Source organism: Cotesia typhae, unplaced genomic scaffold (genome assembly GCF_013202065.1).
Source record: "Cotesia typhae breed Kobodo isofemale line unplaced genomic scaffold, CoteBio_Ctyphae scaffold_13, whole genome shotgun sequence".
In the NCBI taxonomy this organism is placed as follows: domain Eukaryota; kingdom Metazoa; phylum Arthropoda; class Insecta; order Hymenoptera; family Braconidae; genus Cotesia; species Cotesia typhae.
In genome coordinates, this window is record NW_027423774.1 from 4,001,818 (window position 1) to 4,029,534 (window position 27,717).

A 27,717-nucleotide genomic window follows, 5' to 3' on the forward strand; every position below is an offset into this window, starting at 1 on the left:
GAATTGCACAACTGCAACTGGATGGTCATTTATCTGAAGCTTATCAACTCTGAATAACAATGCGTTTATTGACAGATTGATAAATCAAATTTTTTATAGTTAATTAATTAGATCAGTATTGATAACTACGTTGTAAAAAAATTTGACAGTGCATCAAAAAATTTCATTTGCTATTATATCCAATTTAATGTTTCTCTAAGTTTATTAAAAAATATTAACAACTGATGAAAATGAATAGAAACTAATTTTGTAACTTAAAAAAGATATTGCTCTAATTTTGTTGGAATAAAAGATAGAAACGTTTATTTTTTACAATATCTTTTTTTCCGAGGAAATATAAAAATGAAATAAATAGAAATGGGTTTTATTACTCGATTTCTAAAAGAGAAAAATATTAAATGAAGTAATTTTCAGTCTCGAGTTATATTATAGAGCGGAAAATAGAACGAAGCGTAGAATAGAAAAATGGTCTTTTTTATGGTAAATGCAAGGCTATGTAGTATATACACATAACACAATATTGGTCTACCACAGGACACATTGTTGGAGTGATACTCTACCCTTTTCAACCCTTGACCCACCTTTGCGCTTGACCATTAATACATATATATATATATATATATATATATATATGCGGATTTAATCCAAATCTGACAGCTGAGAAAAATAGCACGAAACTAATTAGTTATTTTTAGTTTGTCAACATTTGTGTTTAGTTTTTGTCTTATATTTGTTTGTTATTTTATTAAATTTTTTTTTCCGCATTATTAATTTCACTATCTAAAATTTTTAATTAAAATATTCTTAATATTTTATACATCGCCTTATTTTATATAGCGTTATTCATCATGCTCTGCATATTTATAATTCAATTATTAATATTTCTTAGATCATACGTAAAAAAAAATAAATAATTATAAAATTGTTAAAACAATGCATAATAAATATTTTTTACTAATTATGGAAAAATTTGTAACTAAATTAGGAATTTCTGAATGGTAATTTTTAATAAAAATTTTTTTTTATGTGTACATTGTAATGATACTCTTTATTTAGTTTCGATGTACATGGGAAAAAATTACAATTATAACTTCGTAATCCAAGACCAGACTTTTAATATGGTCACTTTGATTTTGACATTAAAAAATTTACGATGTTACATCGTAAAAATTCAGATATTTACTACATTTTTACGATCTAACATCGTAAATTTTAAAATGTAAAATTATCGAAGTGATCATATTGAAAACCTGATCCAGAATTTTAGTGTGACAGTTACAGTTTTTCCTACAATTTTTTTTTCCGTGTAACTCGATAATTATTATCCTGTCATACATAATGTAATTCACGAATTTATAAAGAACAAGGCTCGTTAATCATGCTATGCAAAATAATAAATATTGTCAATGATAAAAAAAATGATTGATTCAGTTTAATTAAATACAACAGTGGCTCTTTAACACTACAATAATATTAAGATCTGTTAAATTATCACTTATCACAAACGAAGGGCGATCTCTTTAGAATTTTTCTGTTTCCAATTTAGTGACAAAGAAACAGATATAATCCGATGAAAATGAAAAAAAAAAATTGGAGGTAAAAAAGTATAAAAAAAATAGAGTGTTGAAATACTCAGTAACTGAGAGAAAAGAAGATTCGATGAGTTAAAAAAAATGCGAGAGTGAAAATCCGATCATCCTTTTTACTTATCCGTAAGTGCTACTTAATGTGAACACTCTAGATTTCGCTATAAAATTCTTTCAACAAAATATCGATTTTAAATTTAGCTAACTATTATATCTCTCTATATTATGATTGTTGTATTTATTAGGCTGTGTAATTTTACTGAAATAATTTTTTTACACATTCATTGAAATCTACATTAAAAAAAATAGTATAGAAAAAATTATTGAGTGAGTATTCTTGCAGTAAAAATATTTTTTGGAAAAAAAATTAACAATAGTATGCTTTTTTTGAGCCTTCAATACCCATCTAACCCCTCAAACGGCTAAAATAATCTTCTCAACACCAAAAGCACGCTTTGGATTAAATATTTACATCCAAATTTTTTTTTTTTTCATTCGCTCATTTTTAATGACAATAAATCCATATTAAACAAAAAGAATTACTCATTTAAAATATAAATTATAGTTATTATTATTTTTCATTCATTCGGTTAAATTTTTATTTATATTTACATGAAATTATATTTCATACACGCTCGTTGAATAAATATAATAATAATTACGGGTCATTGTGGGTTTACACTACCGATAATCAATTAATATATTCACGGTGTAGTATTTACGAATAAAACCAGGGATGTATGCATATGAATTTTCAAAATAATAATGCGTATGTTTTAATGACAATAATTTATACATTGGATGGTCAAGTTCGCGAATAATCAGGCTTACGATATATTTATTTATCGACTAAACTTTAAATTATTATTGGAGGGTTTATTCAAATATTCATTGGTAAAATAAACAAAATTTTAGCCGTTTTAAATTTATTTATCAACAGAATAACAACATTGAAATGAAACATCATTTATTTTTAATATTAAAAAGTAAATTCCATTATCGATAAATTAAATAAATAAACAATGTTATTAAACATGTTACAATCCATGGCCACATTCTACGTGTTTCAATATTAATAAAATTTACGACGAATTAAAATAAAAAATATGATTTTGCTAAGATAAAATTTATATAAAAAAATGAAATAAAGTGGATGAAGAAAAACGATAATAGTTTTTTAAAAATAAAATGTTTGAGCTTGAGGGTTTAAAAGCATAGAGGATTATAAATATAAATCTCTTTTTCTGTCAGTCTTTTTGTATGTATATATATATAAAATAAAATCCATAGGTATTTTTTGAATGAGATAAATGGTAAAAAGGTTGAAAGATGATGAAGAATAGAACAGAATGAGATGGAGAGGAAAAAGGATTGAATATCCTATTGAGAGATTTTTATTCTCTAATTGCACATTGAGATTTGACTTTTATGGGCAATTCACTTTCTATCATCTCAATTTGCTATTAATTCCATTTTGTATCATTGCATTTATGGTTGTACTTTTCAGGCGAGTTTTCTTCGCCTGCTATGTACAATTTTTTGCGTGAATAATATTACATAGTATAATACTCAATAATCGGCTGGGCACCATTCATATTTTTTAAACGAAAATTTCTTTTTCAATGTTAGTGCTTGACTTTTCTGTCATCGTCAAAAAATTTATTTAACCCTATATAATTTTTTGATAAAAAGTAGTGTTGAAAATATCCAACAGATGGCGTATGGTCGCTAAATTATCTCATAATAAAAGAGTTAAGTTTGAGATATTTTATTTTTCCCTTCCTCAATCAATTTATAAATTTCAATAACTGCAAAGAATGATCCAGTAAAAAACTTGAAATTTACAAATTAAATTCCAGTGGTTGAACTTTATCTAAAATTTTATTTTTCCTCAGATAAAAATACATCGAGTTTTTATTCACTTCTCTCACATGAATACATAATAAAAATAGTTTTGTATAAAGCCCGGTGCATATTTTTTTATTATTCTGTTTATTGTATTATTTATTATTTCAGTACTTCCTTTAATATTCGAGAAACTGAGTGCATAATAAGCCAGTATATAATACAAACGACTTTAGAACAGTACTTTCAGCACAACAGTATGTAAGAGGATGTAAAATGATAAAAATAAATATTTACCCACTAAAGAAACGGATACTTGCCTTGTTTATGAACACTAAAGAATTTATCCAATTTGTAAACAAATTTCGTCATTAAAAAATAAAAATAAGTGTAAAAAGAAAATTTTAATTATTAATTATGTTTACAATAAATCACAATAAGAAATACATGACCAAATTATTAAAATTTCCACTTAAATTAGCGAGTTCGTCATTCACGTATGTGATGTATGAACAGGTGCTGAGTTGCTCATTTCAATTGAGATGCACCAAGTTTGGTACCCAAGACTTTGCTTTCTATCCAAATACGCTTGAATTAGATCCGGATAAAGTCATATAGTTCCTTCTACATTGGGAAGTACGGCGGTCCAGACGAGAGACTTTAATGAGGTTCTATACCGATCTATTTCTTAGTCTTCCAAATTCTCAGTTGCTCTATATCTCAACAAATTTAAGTTTATCTCGATTAAGTTTGCATAAAATTGCTTTATATTATACCGGCGACAAACAACATTATGGTCATATTCAAACAATCTTTGATTAAGATTTCATTAAAATTTTTTTACCCGTGCAAAAAATTTTTTATTATGAATTTCATATTTTCTAGTATTTTTAACAAGTTTGATTTTTCCACAAAATTTATTTTAATTTTTTATAAAAGTGTTTTTTGTAACAATTTTTTTTATTTTTAGTAAATGTGACTAATTTTATTTTGTAGTAAATGTGACATAACATATAAGATAAGTGTTGCGCTTTGTCATTTAATCATACGACCTATTATCTAATTATAAAAACCGTACCAGAAATATTAACGCTTTAATTATATAATAAAAAATAAAATATATAGGCCAAATTATTTCGTTTGTACTGTTGTTAAATTATAAAATAAAATAGCTTAAGGCTGACAAATAATTATTTGTTATTAAAATAATAATTAATTTGAATGGAACATCGATGATAATACGAAACTAGGACATTAAATAATATCGAATATAATTTCAATTTAATTTAAAATGATAACTACGCCTCCAGATACTGTATTAATGATTAAATAGCTAATAATTAAACATTTTATCACTTTTATTGAATAAAATTCACTGCTATAATTCATTTCGTTATATCCTTTTTGGTATAAATATATTAAAGATCTCTTTGAAAGCCTTAAAATGAAGTAATTGAAATAAATGTAATTGGTTTTTGTTACTCAATAAGCTTTATTTTACAATCAGTTTGATTGGTACTTTCATTAAATTAAAATCCGAGAACAGAAAAAAAAATCTATTACTTTTATTCGAATTAAGTATCCGATGAATCAATACTGATTGATTTATTTCCATTAAGAAAATCTAATTAGAGGAAAGAGAGAAAACAAGTGACTAAAACTTTAATCCGTCTTCTAAAGAGTTGTGACATAATGTCAACCGGATGCAACTTTATTTGGATTTCACTACAAATCAAATTTCAGATTATCAAGAACTTAGTAATGTCAAAATTTAAGTCAAGTTATTTTGGTAATTTCGTTTTAAGAAAATGAAGATAAATCAATAGCTAAAATTATGCTTTATTAAATAATGACTTTTGTTAAATTGCGCTGTGCTTTCTTAACTATTGGCGTTATTTAAGATATCAGCTCATCCCGATGTTACATTCATCAAAAGCTTTCATTTGAGTACCCACATGCATTTTTGATATAAATTTTTATATATACATATATATATATATATATATATATATATATATATATATATATATATATATATATATATATATATATATATATATATATATATATATATATATATATATATATATATATATATATATATATATATATATATATATATATATATATATATATATATATATATATATATATATATATATATATATATATATATATATATATATATATATATATATATATATATATATATATATATATATATATATATATATTTATATATAAATTATATGAAAAATTGATGTGGGTACTTAAATGAAAGCTCTTGACGAGTGTAATGTCGGGATGAGCTTATATCTTTAAAAATGGCAATAGTTTACAAGATACGAAGCCATTTCTTAATTATGTATCTAGAGATAGAGCATTTTCAAATGCAGCCTAAAAACTTATCATAATAAATTGACTATCAATGAAAATGATATGAAACCTTGAAAAGGCACAAATTAAAGTCAATACCTTTCCAATGACACTAAATTTAATTTAAAAAATAAATTTTATTATATGACTATCCTGGACACAAAATTTTTCTTATTCTTTTAATAATATAGATTATACAAAATTATAACACAAAAAAATGAAATTAAAATTTGTTTGATGAGTTATAATATATACTATCATGAAATAGCACAAAATAGTAATACGACAATAAATTTCAATTAGAATTTAGCTTGGGGCATATTCAAATTTAAACGTTAATGAATCGGGATTTAATTGCTTACCGAATAAATTTATTCCTGGTAGTTTAATCGTAGAGCAAAGAGCAAAGTGGCTAAAAAGTAGCGTATTATATACGCAGCAATCCATTATCCTTCGCATGTTCATCTCTATTTACTTTAAATCTCAAAAGCCAATGCTCCAATGTCACTACTTTGATTACACCAAAAAGGTTTTGCGCTTAGCTCATTTCATCTGAATAAATTTAATCTATGGCAAAGAGAAAATAAATATACATTGAAGTATTTTATTTTATTCAAACAAAATTTAGTTTTTATCATTATTATTATTAAAATTAATGGACAATTTGTGTCGTTGATTTTTTCGGTATCTAGATTAACAATTATTTATTTATCTCTTCACAAAGGTAAGATTGCAAGTTGTAGATTGTATTGAATTAATTAGTTTGACCGTACTCTCCCAAGGGTTTGAGCAATTATCACCGATAACACCCCAGCAAAGACTACAGACGAGACTTAACGATTGCGTCTATACTATATATTGTAAGCTATGACTACATACACATACAGATATTTATATGAACGACAACAACTCCTAGTAACGGTGGAATTAATACAACCTGAACTAGGGAAGCTCACCCTTATAATCCTTCCTTCTATCCCTTGGTGATTAACCTGCCACAAAAGCTTATCCGTATTTTTTTCTTCAACTATTCTATTAATACCTCGAGTGTAATATTATTTGAGCTTACTTTAAAATTATTAAAATAATTTTTTTTTTACTAACTATTAATAATTGTCTGTCAAACATTTCTTTAATTATTTATTTTTGATTAATTATCAATGATTTATTTTTTTATTAAAATTTTACCAAATAAATGATGCGTGTATTTTTTGAAAAATTGAGGATAGAAAAAAATTGTATTTAGAGAATTTAAAAATACTTAACTCAGGTTTTTATTTCTTTAAATTTGAGACTAGTATAAAAATTTAGTGATTTGTGTTTGTCTTCTTTTTTTTTTTTTTTTTTTTTTTTTTCGGTAATAATAAAAACGGAAGTTGTATCGAGTAACGTATAAAATACGATGGACGTTACTTACCTTCTTAAAAAATAAAAAAATATAGCGGAACATAAAAAAATAGCTAAGAAGTAGAGAAATAAGAAATTTAAGATAAAGTACCGTGGTCGTCGCGGTGTTTTACTCGAGTCCAAGACAGTGTAGAAGTAGTAAAGCATCCTCTTTCACCAGGTTGTTTCCCAACAACGATTTACAGCCATCTGATTCTTCTACAGTCATTTGACTCTAGGTTAGTCATTGGTAAGATCGAGGTCTAAAAAAGACGTTAAGTCCACGGAGAGAAAACTAATCATTACTTTTATTTTTAAGTCGATAATGTATGTCGCATAAATAGTTTTATTTACTTTTCTAACTAGAAAAAACTATCACTAAATTTTATACTTTATTTATATCAAATTTTTTGATAACTTTTGGGTAGTAAAAACTATTAAATTAAAATAATAAAATAATGAGGCTAAGTTATTAAATAAAAAATCGGTAAATAAAGTCAGCTGAAATTCAAATGTCAATATTAAACCTCTGCCAACTTTAAACTTCTTGATATTATATTAAGATGCAATTTAATATACACAGCCTGATTTATCGTCATAACTTTTCTTTATCCAATGCCAGAGATCTCTTATTTATTTTATAGTCGGCAAATACTTTAACTTGTATTTTAAAAACATATCACTGTATGTCAATTTACATCAAAATTTTTTAATAAAATCCTGAACTTAATTAATTTATTTTCTTTAAATCATTTTTGAATTAAAAAATCTTTAATCATTTTTGAAAAAAATCTTTCATTAATTGGTCAATAAAAAGGTATCAAGAATTTTTTCAAAAATCAGCTGAAATAGCAACACTGAAAATCGTAAAAAAAATGGCATTAATAATTCAAAGCAGTATAAATTTTCTATTAAAAGCCATTAGCCGTGAGCTTTACTGGGGTACTTGAGTTAAATTTATTACATCTAATTTAGCAAAAAAAAATTCTCGAGGCATTACATTGTCTAAGATGAGTGCAAAAAATCCCAAGGGTGATGTCTAATGCAAACTCATCGATTTGCTTATCTCACTCCCAAGGGCGTCCCCAGTAGATTTTTCTCGCGCGTTTTATGCTGCCCAGGTTAAGTCGGTGTGTCTAGTCGAAGCAGCCAGAGAAGTATATAATCTGGAGCAGAAGCAAAAATAGAGAAAGTTCTAAAGATTGCGGGCAGAATTTTTATGAGTGATGAAAGCTCGTAAAGTCGCGGAGATGTGGAAAAAATTTTTTCCCTCATCACCGCTCAGCTTTCTTCACCCAAGTTCCTGCTGCCTACCTTATTTCATATCTCATTTGATTGCACGCTGTGTCTCATTCTTGTTCGCCAGCTTATCGTGACCCTCCACCTCTTCGTAACAGCTTACATTATCATTTTTTTATCATGACTCTCCTTATACATCTTATTTCCATCGGTGATGTATAGTATACTTGTAATAATAATCACAATAACTATTAGCAAGGCTGTGAGAACTCATCTTACGCCGAGTCTTGATTAGACGCATAATTTTATTCTTTTGTCATTATTTATCTCTTTAATTTACTGTCATTCGTTTATCATTTCTGATAAATAATTTCGTTAATAAGTTCGGTAAATAAATTCTTATGTATTTTTTGGTTTAAGTAAAACTTTTGCAAAATTTATGACTTAAAAATTTTTTTTGCCTCGAATTTAAATTGAAAAAGTTAAATGAAATGAAAAAAAATTAATGTAATAGGAATACAATCCTTTAATGGTTAATAAAATTTGAAATTGTTTATAAATTATTGATCCTCAGCAAAGAGAACATTTGATGTACGTAAAGATTTTGAGGAAAATCCAATAAACCCATGAATGGCGTCGGAGCAAAATCGCGTTGTTCTACTCGGTATAAAGTCTTAAGGAGACCCCATAAATATGGTGATTCACTGAGAAGTACTTTAATACCCCTCATAATCGAATGTGCAAGCGACCCCTATTGAGCGTGTATACAAGGATCTTCGGTGAATTATTGAACGATCTCAAATGACCCGAAAACAAACCCACGTCCAATAAACTATTTAATCGAGAAGTGAGACCGGGTCGGAGCCGGAGAGCAGAGAAAGGAGACTGAGGGTTACTCTGAGTACACTTGATCCAATTTACATAAAATCCGTTTGCGTGAGTTTTACTCGTGGTACTTGCGCCCTTCTTTCACAATGCCATCATTCGGAACTTTCTATCAGAACTTTTAACATTACAGATCTTCTCTTTTTGTTTTTCATAAGATAGTTTTAATGAGGTAAATATTAGGTTCGGTCAGGCAAAATGAAGATTTGTAAAATTATGAAGTTTTTTTTTTTACTTGAAAAAAATTTACAGTCGATAAATGATTAGATTGAAATTCAAGAAAAATAAAATGAACGAAAATTATTCTCTTTAGAATTTTAATTGAGCTTTAAAATATTCTATTTCAATTAATTCAAAAAGTTTATGATCAAATTCAAGGAAATAAAACAAAGAGAATGAAGAGAAAAATTTTGCAAAGTTTAAATCCTCAGAAATATTTCTAAAATTTTTTTAAATTCAAAATTTCATTAAAAGTCTAATAAATTAGTTGTTTAATATTGGAATTCTTGAATCAAAATACAACGAGTTCTTTCCAAAATAATTTTGTTCTTGGATTAAAAACATTTCTCTTGAATTAACTATTTTTTGTCAGTGTAAAACTTAGAAGTTATAAATTACAAGTGAAAAAATAAATTTTGAAAATTACTGTAACAAAAATTAATTATAATTACATATTTAATATATTTTTCAAATGACAAACGACTAATAAATATCTTTAATACAGACTGTGGCTAATCGGCTGTTTCTACCCAATGCAAACCGTATTAGCGGTTTATAGACATGAGTTCAAGTTAACTTTTGGTAGATTGTCGTTAAGTACATAAATTTACTGACTCAGTGAAGCCGAGTTGGCTAGTAGACTTTCAACCGACCACTAATAACCCACTGTGGTTCATATCTCATCTATTAAGTCTCAAAATTATTCCCAAATCTTCAACATATTTTCAAAATTAAGTTGAATTTTTGGCGGTCAACCTCAAAACTTTCCGACATTCTTGTCTTTTAAAACTTTTTTTTCTCTGGATACTAAATTAAAAAAAAAAAACTTCTGAAATTCGGCGAGGGTCAATCAATAGCTTCCGTTTCTCTCGCTTGACTTAGCCCGCGGGAAGTTGAACCGGAAGTTTTTGAGAAAAAAAAAATAAAAGTAAGTTAGAAAATAAAATTTTTATAAATCCCGAGTATTTCCACTAGACAAAGTTGCACTAGAGCACATAGTATTAAATAAAAAAAGTTTACAATGTTAGTGTGTATCGACGAACAATAGATTCGCACGTACTTTTAAAAGTCTGACAGCCTTTCCGCAAGTCTATACGGATTTTCTATCAGACTTTTTTACGAGGATTTACTCAGTCTCACTCTAAAACACTCGATCAAAACTTTCAACTCTGACTTAGAGTTAAGTTTATATCATTACTGTTAGTTTTGAGGGTTTAACGATAATTGTATCGACAATTTAAGTCATCAGTTATTTTATTTACTTCGTTTATTTAATGGAAAGTAAAACTTTGATGCAAATAACAAAAATTTTAAAATTTCATTTTTTACTGAGAAATAATCTAACATTTTATACACGGAAAAAAATTTCTTAAAAATTTACCAATACATTTCCGTAAAAAAATTATTATTGGACATATTATTTCTGAAGGAATATTATTTTTATAAATTTTATATTTGAAAAAAACTAGATTTTAATTTAATGAGATTAAATGTTTAATTAATTTTTTGAAAAAAATTTTTCAATTTCTTTGTTTTAAAATGGGACACCATCAGACGTATCATGATTAAAAAAAATCAATGTAAACTCTTTAACAAGCCTTTGCCTCGCGTGATTCAACAGAATTATTTTGTCCATAATTTCTACTCCCTCGAAAATGTAAAATTTCACTTGTAAAAAAAAAACAAATTAGCTATACAATATAATTATTGGATAAATTAAATTTCTAGCATACCAACCATCGACTGTCCAATTATTCTAAAACGATGAAATAATTACACAATTTTTCTATGCAAAAATTATTTTAATAAGTAATCAAGTGGAATAAATACCCGGTAGATTAAATAACTAATTACCTTAAAAGTATCTCACGATTATTAAATTACAATTTATAATGAAATTCTTTCCAAATTATATTAAAAACTTTTTTTGTTAATAAATTTCTGCATAACATCACAAAGTGTTATAATTAAATTAAAATACATAAGCTTTAAATATAAAAAAGCAGAGATGAAGTAAAACAAAAAAAGATAATTTTGGTATGTTCATATAATATTATCGGCAAAAAAAAAGTCCGACGACTTACATGAGGTCAACGCTTTTACCGATAGTTCGCCACATGAAACTTTTCGCCACAAAGTTGTGAGCTTTGAAGCGCGAGCTTTACCGGGCATTTGCGCTTGTGTTAAACTAATGTTTTTTTTTTTTTTTTATATTTTAAAATAAAAATATAAAACTACTTTGTTGTCTTTCACGCGAACTGCATCATAGCAAACACATTTTATATTTTTTTCCTGTCAAAAACATTCTGCGCTGTAGCATCCATTTCAGCTGAATTTTTGTTTAATCAGAACTTTCTCTCAGTTTCAACAAACAGTCTAAAAAAATCAAGACTTGGACATATTTATATATATATATATATATATATATATATATATATATATATATATATATATATATATATATATATATATATAAATATAAATGCATATTCATGGATCCAAACACATGAGATGTGGATTTAATTATTACGACTGAATGAGTGTAACTGATATGCGATCGGCGATTGATGGTCGGTAAATCTGATGGGAATCTAAACAAGACAAATTTACGGAGAAAATTTGTAGGCAATTGAGCTGGTGGCTCGCACGAGCAGACATGATGGAAATAGCCATGAATATATAACTAGCTGTGTACTATATGGCGTATACCGTATGTTGCGTTAGCATGTTTCAATTAATCGTATACTTAATAAGCAAATCCGTAGCTAATACGTGTGGGTCAAGTACGTATATGCACGAGTCATTCATACTCGTATACCGAGGGCTTCAAATGAGAAAAGCTCTATGGATGAACGTGTTACCGCATAAAGCTGTATTCGAATAACAATACACTCTATTACCATACACAAATTAATGTATTATCACATGCTAATCGATTTTTTTACATTGTAATTTATATATTTTTGTTTCACCCGTTTATTTCCAAGGTTTTAATTTTGTTACTACATATTTATTGGGATTAATTGCTTCGGCTTGACGGTAATTGGAAAAATAATTGCTAGTGTTTTGGAAAGGTTGGTAAGAGCAACCTGCGGCGTTACTATGTGGCAAAGAATCTAAATATTAATTTTAGTCAATGATTTTTTTTAACAACGCTTTGCATTATTTCGTTTTATTGATAATTTTTTTAGTATATTTTGAATTGTTTTTTGACGTTAAATTAATTTTTAATTCAAAATTTGAACCTTAAATAATTGTGTACAATAAAAAAAATATGAAAAATGACATGGGGGCGCTGAAAACTTTGCGAAAAAATATTTTAATCATAAAAACTCATAGTGAGTTTTAAAGCTGAGACTTTGAGGATTTCAAAAATCCCGGCAAAGGCATAAAAATAATTGTCTGTTTAATTTTAATCTTCGATCAAAATTTTGAAAACTTAATTTTATATAAGGAACAATTTAAAGTTATAAATTTTATCGAAAAAAAGTGCATTCAAATATCTAATATATAAACATAAGACAAATCATAAAATATCATAACTCAAGACTTATGATCGACATAAGATACGAGTTAATATTAAGATCACGTTCCACTCTAATGGCCGATAAATAACAAATGACCAAAACTACCCGGAGCGATCTTTCATTGTAAGAAATAACCTGACGAAAGTTGGGCAGCTTTCGAGCTCTCACCTTCTACACTTTATCCATCTCTTCTTTCCTCGGCATATCTATCTCTACTGTCCATATCTCTTTTACTTTCCTATCCACGCCATCACGGTTCAATTCCCGAGGTATTCCCCAGGCAACTTGCAACACGCTTCCCAAAAGTCTCGTGCATTTCTTATTCTTCTTTCGCCTCTAGAATATTTAAAAGTTCTTCTTCATAAAAATAAAAATAAAAATAAAATTTCCAACATACCATTTTAAAATAGAATATCATCCAGGTTTTCAATTAACGATGTACCTTAAATTTTATTTTCCTCAAACAATTACCTCACAAAGTATCGAATAAGCGAAGTGGAAATAAAAGAGAATTTTTAAAAGCTCCAACTAAACTTTTTCCCGATTCATCCGGCAAAACAAAAAAACTTAACATTATTCTTTTCTAGAATGTCGATTAGTGTCTTAGCCGTCACTGATCTCCAAGTAGGTTGTGTACCATCCCTCAAAATCCATACGCACACACATATTATGAACACATGCATCAATGTATATATTTGGGAAAGTAAATAGTGTCGCGCACATCTACGTAGTATACCGTAGGGATAGATGTGTTTGAACGCGAAGTTTATGCGTTCGAAATCTGTTGACAAACTCTATTTACGAGCCGAAGAGTATAGTTACTGTGTAAACCATATGGTTAATAGAATATTCCTTAAACCTACCTGTTAGTTGTACTTTCCGCGCTAAGGAATATTCCAAAAGTGTTGTTGTAAATTTATAATCCTCTGGTGTACATTTACATACACATCTAGAGGAATAGATACAGATATATAGGGATCTGTAGACGTGATAGTGCGTACATATATGCAGGATTTTAGTCCCTCTGGGTACCAGCAGAAACTTAAAGTTATATACAGGCATAAACATATTAAACGTAGAATCGTGAATTTCAGTATTGCCGAAACGGCTTTTCCTGGGCGATATTATTGCACTTTTGGAACTAATGGCGCTAGGACAATCTGAATCAAAACTATTATCTGTGATATTGTTACTGTTAATATTATTGCTCGGAGATAAGGTTCAGTAGGGTAGCATAATTTTCATATTTATCACAGCATGCTCAAACTGTAATCTGTGGAAGTATTCATTTATTTTTGTGGTATCATGGGAAAAAAATTTTATGGATAGCTATGTCTCATTGTATATGAGAATAAATAAAGAATTTAGTGCAATTTTTTTATTTTTTCTTATCTAAGAAGATGTACAACAATTACCATTATAATTTTCTTTAAATAATTGATAAATGGATTATACTAACGTTTTTCGTGGCCTTTAATGGATTTCCTGAACTTTCCTTTCATGGGTTCCATCGTGAATCATAACATACGACCTCAAATAATATATAATTACGCATTCATGAAATTATTATCGTTCAGTTCACGAGCACTTTACAAACAGTATAATGTTATATATTATACACACGTATTGAAATTGAGATTAAAACACTTCAAACGATTTCATGGTAAAATTAACATACGCAATAACTGAGAGATAAATTAACGACAATATTTATCAAACCGCCATTTTATTTCATTATACACCAGTTAATGGAAAATTTTAAAGATGCAATAAACGTTTAATTATTTTTGGTAAATAAATTTTGTGTTTCTGTTTGTTCAAGTCCGCTGATATTAAATTTTATTAGTTTTTGATGTATAAAAAAATTTTTTTTAAAATTATTCCATAATTTAAAAAACAAATTTTGAGTTTATAGTATTAGGATTGTTAATGGTTTGATTTTATTGATCTTAACAAAAATTAATCACGCATTGATAGAAGCTAAAGCTCAGAAATTGACATCAGACAAACATGGATAGTATGAGTTTGATCAGTATCTTGTTATTGCATTGATATTTGCGGAAGAAACTACGCATCGTAGGATCAAAGATGCTCAAATTTCAGTAATTAAATTGAATGGATGAGCATGTGATATTATTCTAAGTTTCTGATCAGTCGTAATAGGATCCTCGTGTGGTAATTAATACTTGCAGTAGTTGCTATAATTACACATTTCTAGATCTGTTGACTGTATACCTAGGAAACGCATTTCCTAAACTTGATTAATGGAATATTTCGGAGAACCCTGATCAAATGTCAATCATTATGGAGATTGTTGATATTTATCGTATGCACTGATAGAAGAATTTAGTCCTATTCGATAAGATTTAGTAATAGTTACTAAATGATTCGGTAACAAACCTTCAATTACCAAATATTTAGTAGTATTTAACAAATTATTTATTACCACGCAATAATAATCTCAAAATCAATTAGTACAAGTACATACAATATTTATATAACGCATACAACAGCTTTAGAAATTAAACTGACTTAAAATATTTCGTAAGCTTTCGTTTGTAACATTTTACCTCAACGTTTAGTTTAAATATATATGTAATTAAATAATTAAATAATAATAATTATCATTATAAGAATTTGTTAAATGAAATTGTAAATTCCACGCGTATTTCTCTTCAACAGAATTAAATTAATTAAACCCTTGTATTCTCTATCTGTAATTTATTTAATTTTATTTAAAATTTATCACATGTGCATACACATGTTTATGTAGATAATTAAACCAGCACCAAAAATTCACAAGCTTACTCTAGTTGTTTTAATTAAAGTAAATTCATATTATCTTTTTGAAAATGTATTTATTTTTGACTTCTCATCGTATTTTTTATTATTCCTTCAATACTAATACACCGTCATAAGTATAATAATAGCGCGCTACAACAGCTACTTTGTAGTTGCAACTCCGTTTTACTTTCAACAAGACTCCAGCATTTACTAAACAGGAACAAGCTTAACAAGCTTTATAATTATAAATAACAAGTACATAATTATAATTACCATCAATTTTTTTTTTTGACGGGTAAAAATATCCAATTAACAGAGAACTATTTTGAGCAAGCTCCAATTTGCCCAGAATGAACGTCGGAAGCGGCGGAGTACAGTGACATAAAAGAAACAATAAAGTTTATAGAAAAAGTTAGCAGCGCAACGGAAAAGAAAAATGCTTTACTCTATTGGCGTCAATCGTATAATCGAAGGAATAATTATTCACTTGGCTGTGTCGTAAATTTTAGTGAGTGGAATACTGAATCGAACGCGACACAGCACGGGTTCCATTTTGTTGCCTCTCTACTAGGCGACTGCTATAAATCGTGATTTCCCTCCGCTAAACTACCGGTTACTACATACGTTTGAACATGAACACTCCTAACATACATACACATATTCATATGGATATTTTTTGTTGCCACCTACATGCGCCAGTTTACAAATACATAAATTTTTTACTGTGTACTATTTTTCGACAGTAAAAAATGAGAAGTCATTTTGCTGAAAATTCATTTATCATTCATTTCTCTTATTAATTTTTAATTCACTTTTTTCGTATTCCAATTCGTTGAAATATTTTATATTATTTATAATTTCAATTAAAATTTAATAATAATATTCAAAAAGAGTAGTAGATAAAGAGATTATGTCGTATCTATTTGAGTTTCGATATTACTTAATTTTTTAAATAAAATTGCAAGTGATAAATAATATCTACTAACATTCTTAAGTCGTTATAGAACTTCAAAATACTAATAAGACTTTTTTAAAATTTCTATTTATTATAAATTTCTTATCTTCAATTCGTCGTATTTTTAATTATATTTTAAAATTTTTTGACTCGGATAATTGAAAAAAAAAAAAAAAAAAAAAAAAGATGTGATTTAAATTTAATTTTTTTTTTCTGTCCGTAAGTTCCCTAATAACTAAATTTAATTGATTAATTACATGTAAAATAACATAATCAAATTCCTAATCGACAACAGAATCCTACTAATTCTGATTGATTAATAAATTTTAAACATACCATTATTAATCACAACAACGAATTCGAATTATAATAACAGGGTGGTATTTATACAGATAATACCTTCCGATTCTAGTGTGATTGAAACCTAGTTTGCCCACACTCACTGAAACCACTACGGAAATTTCGTATTTCCAATTTGTCGGTAAACATACTCTATCGGATGTCTTGTGAAGAACATGTACAATAAAAGGGAAATAACATGAGCGAGAGAGGTTTTGTGATACGCAAATATATGTTCCGGCATTACTCGAAATACCGGAGAAAAACAATAACCACTTGAATCAAGTGTTTAAAGATCGTATTCAGTTTGTACACGTGTGAGGTGTGAAAGTGGTTCGCGAAGCTTTAGTCAAAGAGAATTCGCGTGTACATTCGAGGGCATACCAGAAAATGAGATGCCCCGTGTACAGAGTTCGCCGTTCAGGGGCTAGCACAGTGAACTCGGGAATGGAAGAAAAGTTTGAATTTAAATTAAATGCGCGAATTGCTCGCATACTCACGACTGCTTGAATAACGCACTCAATATCCTGTTCGCTTATACCTGGCTTAAATTCCATCCAGTTTAAATAATTGTCGGTTTAAATTTAATAAAAACTTTTAAGTAACAATAATAATTAATTTTGCCTGCTTTCAGCTTAAACTACATAGGTACGTTTTACTATCGCCTAAAAATTAAAACTCGTTCATTGCAACGTTTAATTTGTTTTTAAATAAATTATAACTGGTTAATCAGGAAAAATACACACAAAAATATCGAAAATAAATTATTGAATAAATTTTGTTCATTTTAAAATTGATTGGTAAACAATTTTCGTTACAAAGTAGATTAAAAAAGTGAATAAAAAATTTTTTTTATAGAGGTATGATGTTGTTAACAATATTGCTCTCAAACGACACAAATAATTAACCTAATTATTTTTTTAATCGATTTTTATTGATAATTTCCAGAGATGATTTGAAAATTATGGCTCAATAATTATTTGTTTAAATATAAATAAAAGATTTCTATCTATTTGCGGGAAAATTCAAATAGGCTTTAAAAGAAAAATTTTTGAGGTAAATTTTAAATTGTTTTATTATTATTATTATCTTTATTAAATTAAGCTTTTCAATTGCATATACTGATTAATTTAATTTCAGAGTATAATTAGTAACAATAATTGTTTAAAACGGTAAAATTAGTGTGAAATTAACTAAATTTCATTGTTATTATATGGAGAATTTCAAGTCAAACCTTTCATTGGTAGTAAATAATGAAAATTTAACAAATTCTTGCTCGTAATTTATAAACATTTTTACACTATTGACATTTTAGCGCTCTAATTGCTACAGAAAAAAAATAAATTAACGATCTAAAAATATTTTAATCTCTAAAAATTTGTTTTGGACTAAATAAGCTCTTTTTTTAAATCAAAAAAATTTTCTTGAGCAAAATGTTATTTTTATTTGAGTAAAATTTCCATTAATAATCAGAAACACCAAAAAAATTTGTAACACTACAGTTAAAAATCATAATTATCATTTAAATTTTCAATTAAGTGATTAAAAATTTTTTTTATATTCTCTCAAATATTTATTCTGGTTATCTATTACACTGACTCGTTAAAATATACAAAAAGTATAATTATTCTCATAAATAATTATTTTTATTATAAAAACCAGGAGTTTTTAAACCGTCAAACAAATAGCTTTTTGGATTAACAGTACTTAACAACAAATTAAACAAGCATACACAAGATTATAAAATAAAAAATACAGTAAAAGATTATAACAACAACAGTAAAAAACTTTTTTACATTTTTCCGCTTTAGAGGTTTTCACTCTACGGCACGGAAAAATCATTAAAATCGCTATAAATGTATTATATAAAATAACAGTGTGTGGTGTTGTATGCGCAACTCTAATCCTTTAAAGAGTTTCATTCGTTAAACCAGGGAATAAAATTATCAGGCAGCATATTTACAGAGATTATTTTTGGTCTTTAATTTAAAACTTGGTTTCATAAATTCGGTACATCAAATTGATTTAGGTTTATTTATAATTCACAATCCTACAGCAAGCGGCTTTTTTTAATCAAAATTGCTATATAACCCAAAAATAATTTATAGAGCTACCCTTGGGTCATAGTCATTACTAATCGTAAGACTTGGGTATAAGTCTTAAAGTAATGAACAGAACATGAAACTTAGAAGTTATTATTCGAGTAATTCCGAACTCAGTCTTAAACTTATGTCCGCGTCTTAAAGTTACTTCAAATAAATTGCCGGTTTATAAGCATTTAAAGTTTTTTGAAGAATTATTAATATATTGATTGATTAATTTGTTCACTTAAGATGCTAAATTATATTAATAATTTTTTTAATTCAAGATTATTACTTAAGAAATAAAAATTTTGATTTATCATAGACACTAGCAACTTTGCAGTCACTTTGTGACTGCCAAAAATCGTGAACTGTAAATAAATAAAATTGTGCTTTATTAAATAATAAATTTTGTTAAATTGCACTGTACTTTTTTAACTATTGATGCCAAAAAATTTTGTTTATTCTCATAATAATATAGATTATGATGACGCGTATAAATAAAACATATCAGCCATTTTCAAAAAATTCTCCGTGCAAGCAGTAGTGCATACACAATAAATAAAAATAAAAATAAAACTAATGGTAAGATCCACAAGCTAAAGGATAACTTTTTTTGTTCTTCCAGGTTCAAGCCTTGCAAGTGTCGTAGCAGGTGATACAAAGCCCGGTCGGTCATGGGATAAGCCTTCCTTTGACGATATTTCCCAAAAAAATGTGACGGCCATCGTGGGTCAAAGAGCAGCGCTCAGTTGTCACGTTAAAAATCCCGGGAATCGCACGGTGAGTTTTTCATTTTTTTAATCGATTAAACATTTATTTCTATGGAAGTTTTAATTAAAAATAAAATTCGGAATTGAAGTAGAAATAGGAAAAGTTGAATATTTTTTATCAAACAGAACTAATGGTTGCGGTATTAAATAAACTTTTGCGGGTACTCTGCACTTCTATGAGTAAAACGAAAATTACTAACAAGAGCAATGATATCAGGTGGCGCAATCGCACGCAAATGTTTAATTAACAGAAAAGCGATCGCTGAGAATCTCGCCGCTAATTATATCTTGATGGTGGATGGTAGATGTAGATAAAATAAAAAGGGTTATTATGGAATAAAAAAATTAAAAATCGAGTCAGTATAATCTAGTATAGTAGACCTAGTTAACCAGGTTGAGGACTGGGGATAAAAATTTCCAGCTAAAGGACGAGAAGGACCGAAAATTGCAAAGAAATGAAAGTAACGAGGAAGGTTTAATGCTCTCTCCGGGATACGGCACCACGTGGTAGCCCTGCCTGTACTGTGATAGCGATAAGAGTGCCCCAGAGGTTTGCATTTAATCGTCGCTCGGTTTTCCGCGGTCACCCCATCACCCTTACACATTCAAGACTTCGCTTACCAGCTATTCTCGCTCGCGAAATGGCCGATTTGGGCTTCCTGGGCTGTTCTGATTCTACGCGATATTGTATCATGTATATATGCTTACTAATTCACCAGTTTTTGCGCTTTTAAACTCTATTATTATTATCGTTCATTAAAAAATTTTGAATTGCACTAAATTGACCAACTTTTTATTTTTCAATTCAATATTTCCATCAAATATTTTTGTAAAAATTAAATTTTTCAATTCTTTAGTTAACAGAATTTAGTATTAACAACTTCATTAATATAATTGCACCTTAAAATTTTCTTTTGTTTTAATTTCATTATAAAAAGAATAATTTAAAAAAAAAATGGCAAATATGTCAATTTTTAGAGTAAAAATTCTAAAAATCGCTAGACTTATATTGAGATATTTTATTAACAATTTTTTTTAAATATAAAATTAATTTTTTCAAATTTCCATGATTACTATAATAAATTTTTTTTTAAAAAAAATCATTGTCTCAAATTTTGAGTTTAAAAATAAAATTCATAATAAAATTAAAAAAAAAAAAAAATCAATTTTCCACGTTCAATTCGATGAAGTGAACGGTAAACTTTTGTCAATTTCAATCAAAATAGCAAACAGTATTTTCAAAAAGGATGTTAGATCTCGAATAATTGATTCTTCGAATTCCGTTAGACAAACAATTTCATCCAAAGTACCCAACTCCGCTCTCCAATGGTTAAAACAAGTAAAGGTTCAAATATTTATCACATTACTTTTAATTGACTAGATTTTAATAAATTGAGGTGGTTGATTCAATCAAACATTATCGTCTCTTATTTAATATGATTTTTATTTGATATTTAAATGTGATCGACTACTGAAAACTCAATGGCATAAAAACGAGTGAAAGTTATCGGGTAAGAATAAGAATAAATAGAGCTGGAGATGGACGAGCGAGTGAATATGATTTGATATCGATATCAGCATGCAAGTGGTTTGTGAAAATGCAGTTATAAACTCGAGAGGATTCGGAGGTCGTTTGAAGATCGTTGACTGGACCAAATGAACCAGTCAAGCGTACTCAACCCTTCTAGTTATAGATACATGCATGGTATGAGTATTGAGTTAGGAACTCGTCAGTTATCCAGTCTACCAAGTGATTTGCGAAGACTTCAACGAGTTTATCGCTATCTGCCGGCAATATAAAATCCAGATGTCTTCAATTTGTATTGGACGCATTGAGAATAATTTTATTTTAATTAATTGATCGACAGATGAGTAAATTAAATAGAGCGGTGGATTCAAAACTAAAAGAGTCTTCTCAGATTTTTATCTTCGTGTGAAATCAAAAAAGTAACTAGGTAAATGTTAAGTGAGATACTAATAATTAACGATCGACTGAAATTGGTGGTTAGAAAGATGATAGTGATGATTGTGTTGAACGGAATTGCCTCTAATGGATCCGTGGAGGGAATAGCGGTGATGAATGAGAAGTGGAATTTCATGCTTGCAATCCGGGTTCCTATATATCATCTGTTCTGTTATGTAACTGGTGTAGTTGAGGCAGAGCAGGAATAGAAGGCATTGCAGCTGATGGAGATAGTGATAGTGATGGGATCCAGGAGGAGCGAATAAGAAGTTGTCGTAACATAAGCATTACGATATGAACAGTATCTCAACTCTGTCGGTATGATATTCCGGTAAGCTCGCTAAGAATCTGTAAACTTAAACTATTTCCCGCTTTAGTATCTTGAAACTCTGACATGTACGTTCTCAAACACTCGGTCAAATTATTTCATGATCCCTCCAGTATTTTAATTGTTTTCGATCCAGTTTACGAAGTTACTGCATTTTTTAGATTTTTAGTATCAAGCATCGGATTATTATTATCATTATCGTTATTAAATATGATGCAAACGTTTACAACTGTTCTGCTATACCAAATTTAAAAATAGAAATCCATTTTATATCAAAGAAGTGTTAAAAATCAATTTTTTAACCGAAAGTAGTGTTAAAAATCTTCGAAAGATGGCGCATGATCGCTGAATTGTCTCTTTACAAGAGAGTTAAATTTAAGGTTTTAACTTCTAATATAAAATTCTTTTTTTTCATTTTTCTGAGCTTATTTTTAGGCTGAGAAGAGTTTTTAGTTTAACTAATCACTATAAAAATTGACTTTCCATTTTTACACATTATTAGTGCATATATGGCCTTATGTGAAAATATTTGGAACAAATAAATTAAAATAGAGTTGATAGACATTTTGTTTCCAAAATTTAGTCAGCATTAAATAAAGTTACAAATATGAAATGTATCCCTCTAATCCTGATTGACTCCTTTGAAATATACGAAAAGATAAAAAGTGGAAAAAGTTGTTAGTTTTTGCAAAAATATAAAAAAAAAACAAACACAAAAACGCAAAGAATAAAAGCCGCAGTACAAACAGACAACAGGACGTAAAATCATTTTTCATTTTTCGCCCTTTGGTACATTCAGCTCTTGGTGCAGTTAGTAACGGTTTCAGCCCTCGGAGCGTTTGTCTCTCATCCCCGTGCTGTTCCGGTGTCAGATCATAAATTCACCAGAAAAGTGTGTCATACATTTTTGCTTTTGAATCTCCTCCAATGTATCAGGGACATTTAGCATCGAAATTAAATATTCGTAAAACTAAAACAAACTGCCACTGAAATTCATTTTATCTTGAATAAAGTCACCTCTGTTTTATATTCTGTCCCGCAAATAAAAATTAAATGTTACTGTGGTGACAAGTGACTGATGACAGCAGAGTATACAACAATCTAAAATCACATTTATACTTCGCAATTTCTTCTGTTCACTGTTATTTGCTCTTTTCTGTTTAACGTTTCTTCGCTGCGCGTTTCTGTAATCTATTCCAATGAAAATAGTCACAAGATATTATCACAAATTGTTTAAAATTAAGACAAAGCTAAGACACTAAAGCTAACTTTATTTTCATTTATTAGCTATCTCTTCTTTAACTTGAATCTCAACCTCGGCGACAATATCTGTCAGAAAATAAAATAAATTGAATTAGAACTGACGGAGATTGAAACAAATAAACCCAATAAAAATAACAATTAAAGCTAAATATTAATAAAACTCCTCCAAGGGCCTTTTAAAACGACTGTTTAGATTTGTCTCCTATCGCGATTCAGATTACCTCTGAGACAATTGAATTTTTTGATCCGCTAGAAATTACAAACATCAAAAGATTAGGGGCTTTATTTTATGCTGCGATCAAATGCTTAGTTCGATTCTGTCTTTCATTATCTTTATGTTAGATACTTTTAGATTAAAGTAATAAGGCCTATATTTAGTTAAGAGATGCTTGCAATAAAAGAAAAACTATTAAAATAAATTTTTATGCTTACTATTACTTAAAAACGTTTTTTTTTATAAAATATTAAATTTTACTACAAATAATAATTTAATTAGATATTTCAAGTGAAGTAATTTAGACGGAGAGTGGAGTCGTCTACTTAAACGAAGTGATTAAAAAAAATTTACTTGATTCAAGAGAATAATTCTAGAGCCAAAAAAATAATTTCAGACAGCTTCATTCAGTCACATTCTTAATAATAATTATTATTATAAAAATAAGACTTATAACTAACTCATTACTATATGCTTAAGTCTACAGACATTTAGAAAAAATTTTGTATCATATAAACATCTTTTACCTTATAAAAATCCATTCCTCGAAACAATATTCGATACTACGGACTAATTTCGAATTTCGGCGTCTAAATAATGACGCATATTTCAACACTGTCAATTTCGTCGACTAATTTGTAAGCAAATTTCCAGAAATCTAACAAGCAGACCCCAAAATACTGCACTCTAGTGTAAAACCGTTTACAAAGGTCTCTCACGAGACCTTTTCGACGATAGTGCTTATGCTCTGCAAACCATAAATAACCATTATCCTTATCATTACTAAATCACTAAATCCTCAGAGTTATAATTTACAATAAATATACATCACAGTTAGGCTTTAAAACCTTTCTAAAGAATTTCGCGAGTTTTTTTTTTTTTTTTTTTTTTTTTTTTAGAAATATCTTGAGCCACTTTGATGGAGCCTAACAATAATCGTGGGTAATCTTATTTCCCGGACAAGTAAGATAACGTACCGTATCTAGTATCTCGGGAAGATCTTGTACTTACTTACATCACTATTACAACTATAACAACAACTGTTCGGATGGTTACTTTTAAAGTTTAGTACGAATGCATGCATAGCCGTGGATATAAAGTTTTCTCGGAATATTCCAAGTTTCCATGGAGTCAAAGTTACACAATTAGAGTTAATGTGAATATGGAATTGAGAAGCGGTGGGTGGTAGAAACAGTCCTCCTAGTTTAAGTTGTATGATGCTTTGCTGGGCTCGCTAGACCATAACATAGTGTTACTATGGAAACATTTAGAATTTTGTAATAATAACACCTTGTATATACTACACCATTGTGTATTATTGTTCGGTTATGCTAATTCTTGAATGCATTTGTTATCTAATTAAATACGTACCGAATTAATTGTATTATTATCATTATTCAATTATTCCCATGTTTTTATAGGATAAGTAGCGCAGAACTTTCTTTGTTATTAAAAACTTGTTAGCATGAAATGACAATGTTGGAGAAATTGATATCGTTTTATTGAATGGAGGTGAAAATTTTATTATTTCGGGGATGAAAATTTTTATTAGCGAATAAATTGTCCCTCGAGTCATAACAATGAACCTACATTAGCTTACAGGACGATTTTTAATTGTTTTGATTAATATTATTCAATTTATAAATTTAATTTTTAAGTTTTCTTAATAATTTTTTAGTTACTATTTAAATTTATTCACATTGTACTATTTAATGTTAAATCAAGTTTTTTTCAAACGGAAAAAAAAATTGATAAAAAAATTTTCCATTCAATACTTTAAATATTCGATGACGAAAAATTATTCATCTTATAGACAGATATTTAATTCGTCATTTTAGAGAAATCGATTAGATATATGAAAATAAAAATAATTTTTTTTTTATCAAAAATTTGAAGTCTTAAATGAAATACTTTTTCAGCTAAATAAAAAAAGTGTTTAAAATTTCCAACAATAAAAATTAATTTTTTCTTAAAAGTAATTTTTCCTCTTATTGTGCTCCATGCTATCAACAGTGTAGCCAAAGTAATAATAGCGCCATTATTTTCCTCATTTTTACCGTGCATTGTTAATTGTTATGTAAAACACAGCTGTTTGTTTACAAACCATTTAGAGTTAAAAAAATATGTCTTTACTCAGTTATCAAAATAATGGTTAATAATTATCAACAGTTATCTGCAACTCTTGTTTATTTATTGATAAAATACGAATTTTTTTTTTTTTTTTTGTTTTTTGTTTTTGGGAAAAAAAATTAACTAGGAGATTAATACTTGTTTTTTTTTCTGTGCACAAATACATGAAAAATTTGCACGTTAGAGAATAAAATAATCGTCATTAAACATGAATATTGAACCCCAATAATTTCAGGCCATAAATCATCAGCCCTATAATTAAATTCAATAGTTTAACAAGACACTTATGCCTAATCCCAGTGAATGTAAGCTGTTTGACATTAGCATGTGTAATATTGTCATCGAGCAAGGGGTGCCTTGTAGAAACGATCCCATACATATCTACTAGCAGGATCTTACCCATGAATTCCCATCGGCAATAAAGTCTTGCTCCCCTAGATCTATTTCATTTCCTTCCACATATCTATACATATACATATATTCTTGGGAGAACATCTAGTTCGGTAGCTCCAAGATCAAGTTCCTTAGTTCCTCAGATGACTACGGGCGTGATGACTCTCAGGACATCTAGAACGACAAGCATAATACTCTGTAGTGTCTTTCGACGGAGCTTGAAATATGAGGGATAGAAATTTGCGAGTTTATTGCTCCTGCATTTAAGTTCTCTGCGCCGACGCCCATTACGATCTTCGATATTATTATTCTAGATTCGAATGAAACAACAGATTAACTTGAGTCCGGAGAAAGTTGATGATGAAACATTATTATTGTCATTTATTATTTAAAGTTTGATTAAAAAGTTATTAAATATTCCACTGCAGATTATTAATTTTATAGCGGTTGTGAAATTTGTACATAAAAGCTTCAGTGAATTCCTTCCAATACTTACTCTATGGTAATTTGATCGATGTGTATCCAGAAATAGTTCCTTTACACTCTATTTTCTAATTATTGTTCAATAATTAGCCGGTTAAGTTACTAATCAGTTATTGAAAAATTTAATAAATATCATTAATTGGTAAACTAGTTACGGACATTGGTTCCAGAGAAATTATTTTGAATTTTCGAAGCTCTACTATGATCAAACGTTACCGTTACGACACCATTAGTTCACGTCGAAAACTTGGTCAATGCTGAATTATTTCATGAGAAACTCTGCTATCTGAAAGTTCATATCAGTTTATCATTTGAGAGACTTAAAACGAAAGTTTTATCATTAAATGTTTGTAATTGGCTCATTGTTACATGTAATTTTATTCGTTTGATGTTAGTTAACTCGTAGAAAATTTTATAATGTGATCAATTTTCATACACTGTAAAAATGTTAAAATTTGGTTCGAGAAAAATTTTATTTATTTCATTAATAAAAAAATCGGAGAAGAGAATTAATTATTTTTTTAGTGATATAATTTTTTTCCTTAAAATTTTATTTTTATCTAAAAATTAATTCAATATTTATTATTCCTTAGAAAAATATTCACATGTCAGCTAAAATTCTCTAACGCGGCAAAAAATAAATATTTTTGGCTAATAGAGTCCTAAATTTCTATAAATTTATTTTGAACGAAAGAAAATAAAATGTTCTATTAAAGCATGCAAGATAGTTGATACTACAAATAAAAGTGATTTTTTTAGTAACCGGATAAATTTTTCCAAGCTAACGGTGTGTGGAACAAAAAATCACTGGCACAAATCCAGCGAAAAAATATCAAAATTTTGTCTTTTACTTCTTTAGCCTTATATATGTCTTCTTCGGTTTCCGGTTTCAGCAATAACTTTATCGTTTTCGCTTTTCGCATCTAGATGAGCTCCTGCAAGTTTTGG

At 28.1% G+C, this 27,717-nt stretch overlaps 1 protein-coding gene across 1 annotated transcript in view; it reads left to right on the forward strand.

Moving 5' to 3' along the window:
* The window catches only part of LOC141534499 (netrin receptor DCC), a 101,589-nt gene that overhangs the window by 30,610 nt on the left and 43,262 nt on the right, over positions 1 to 27,717 (forward strand). The window contains exon 3 of the mRNA XM_074253882.1: positions 19,851 to 20,005. Within this exon, the coding sequence (XP_074109983.1) occupies positions 19,851 to 20,005 (155 nt within the window). The remainder of the gene's footprint in view (positions 1 to 19,850; positions 20,006 to 27,717) is intronic.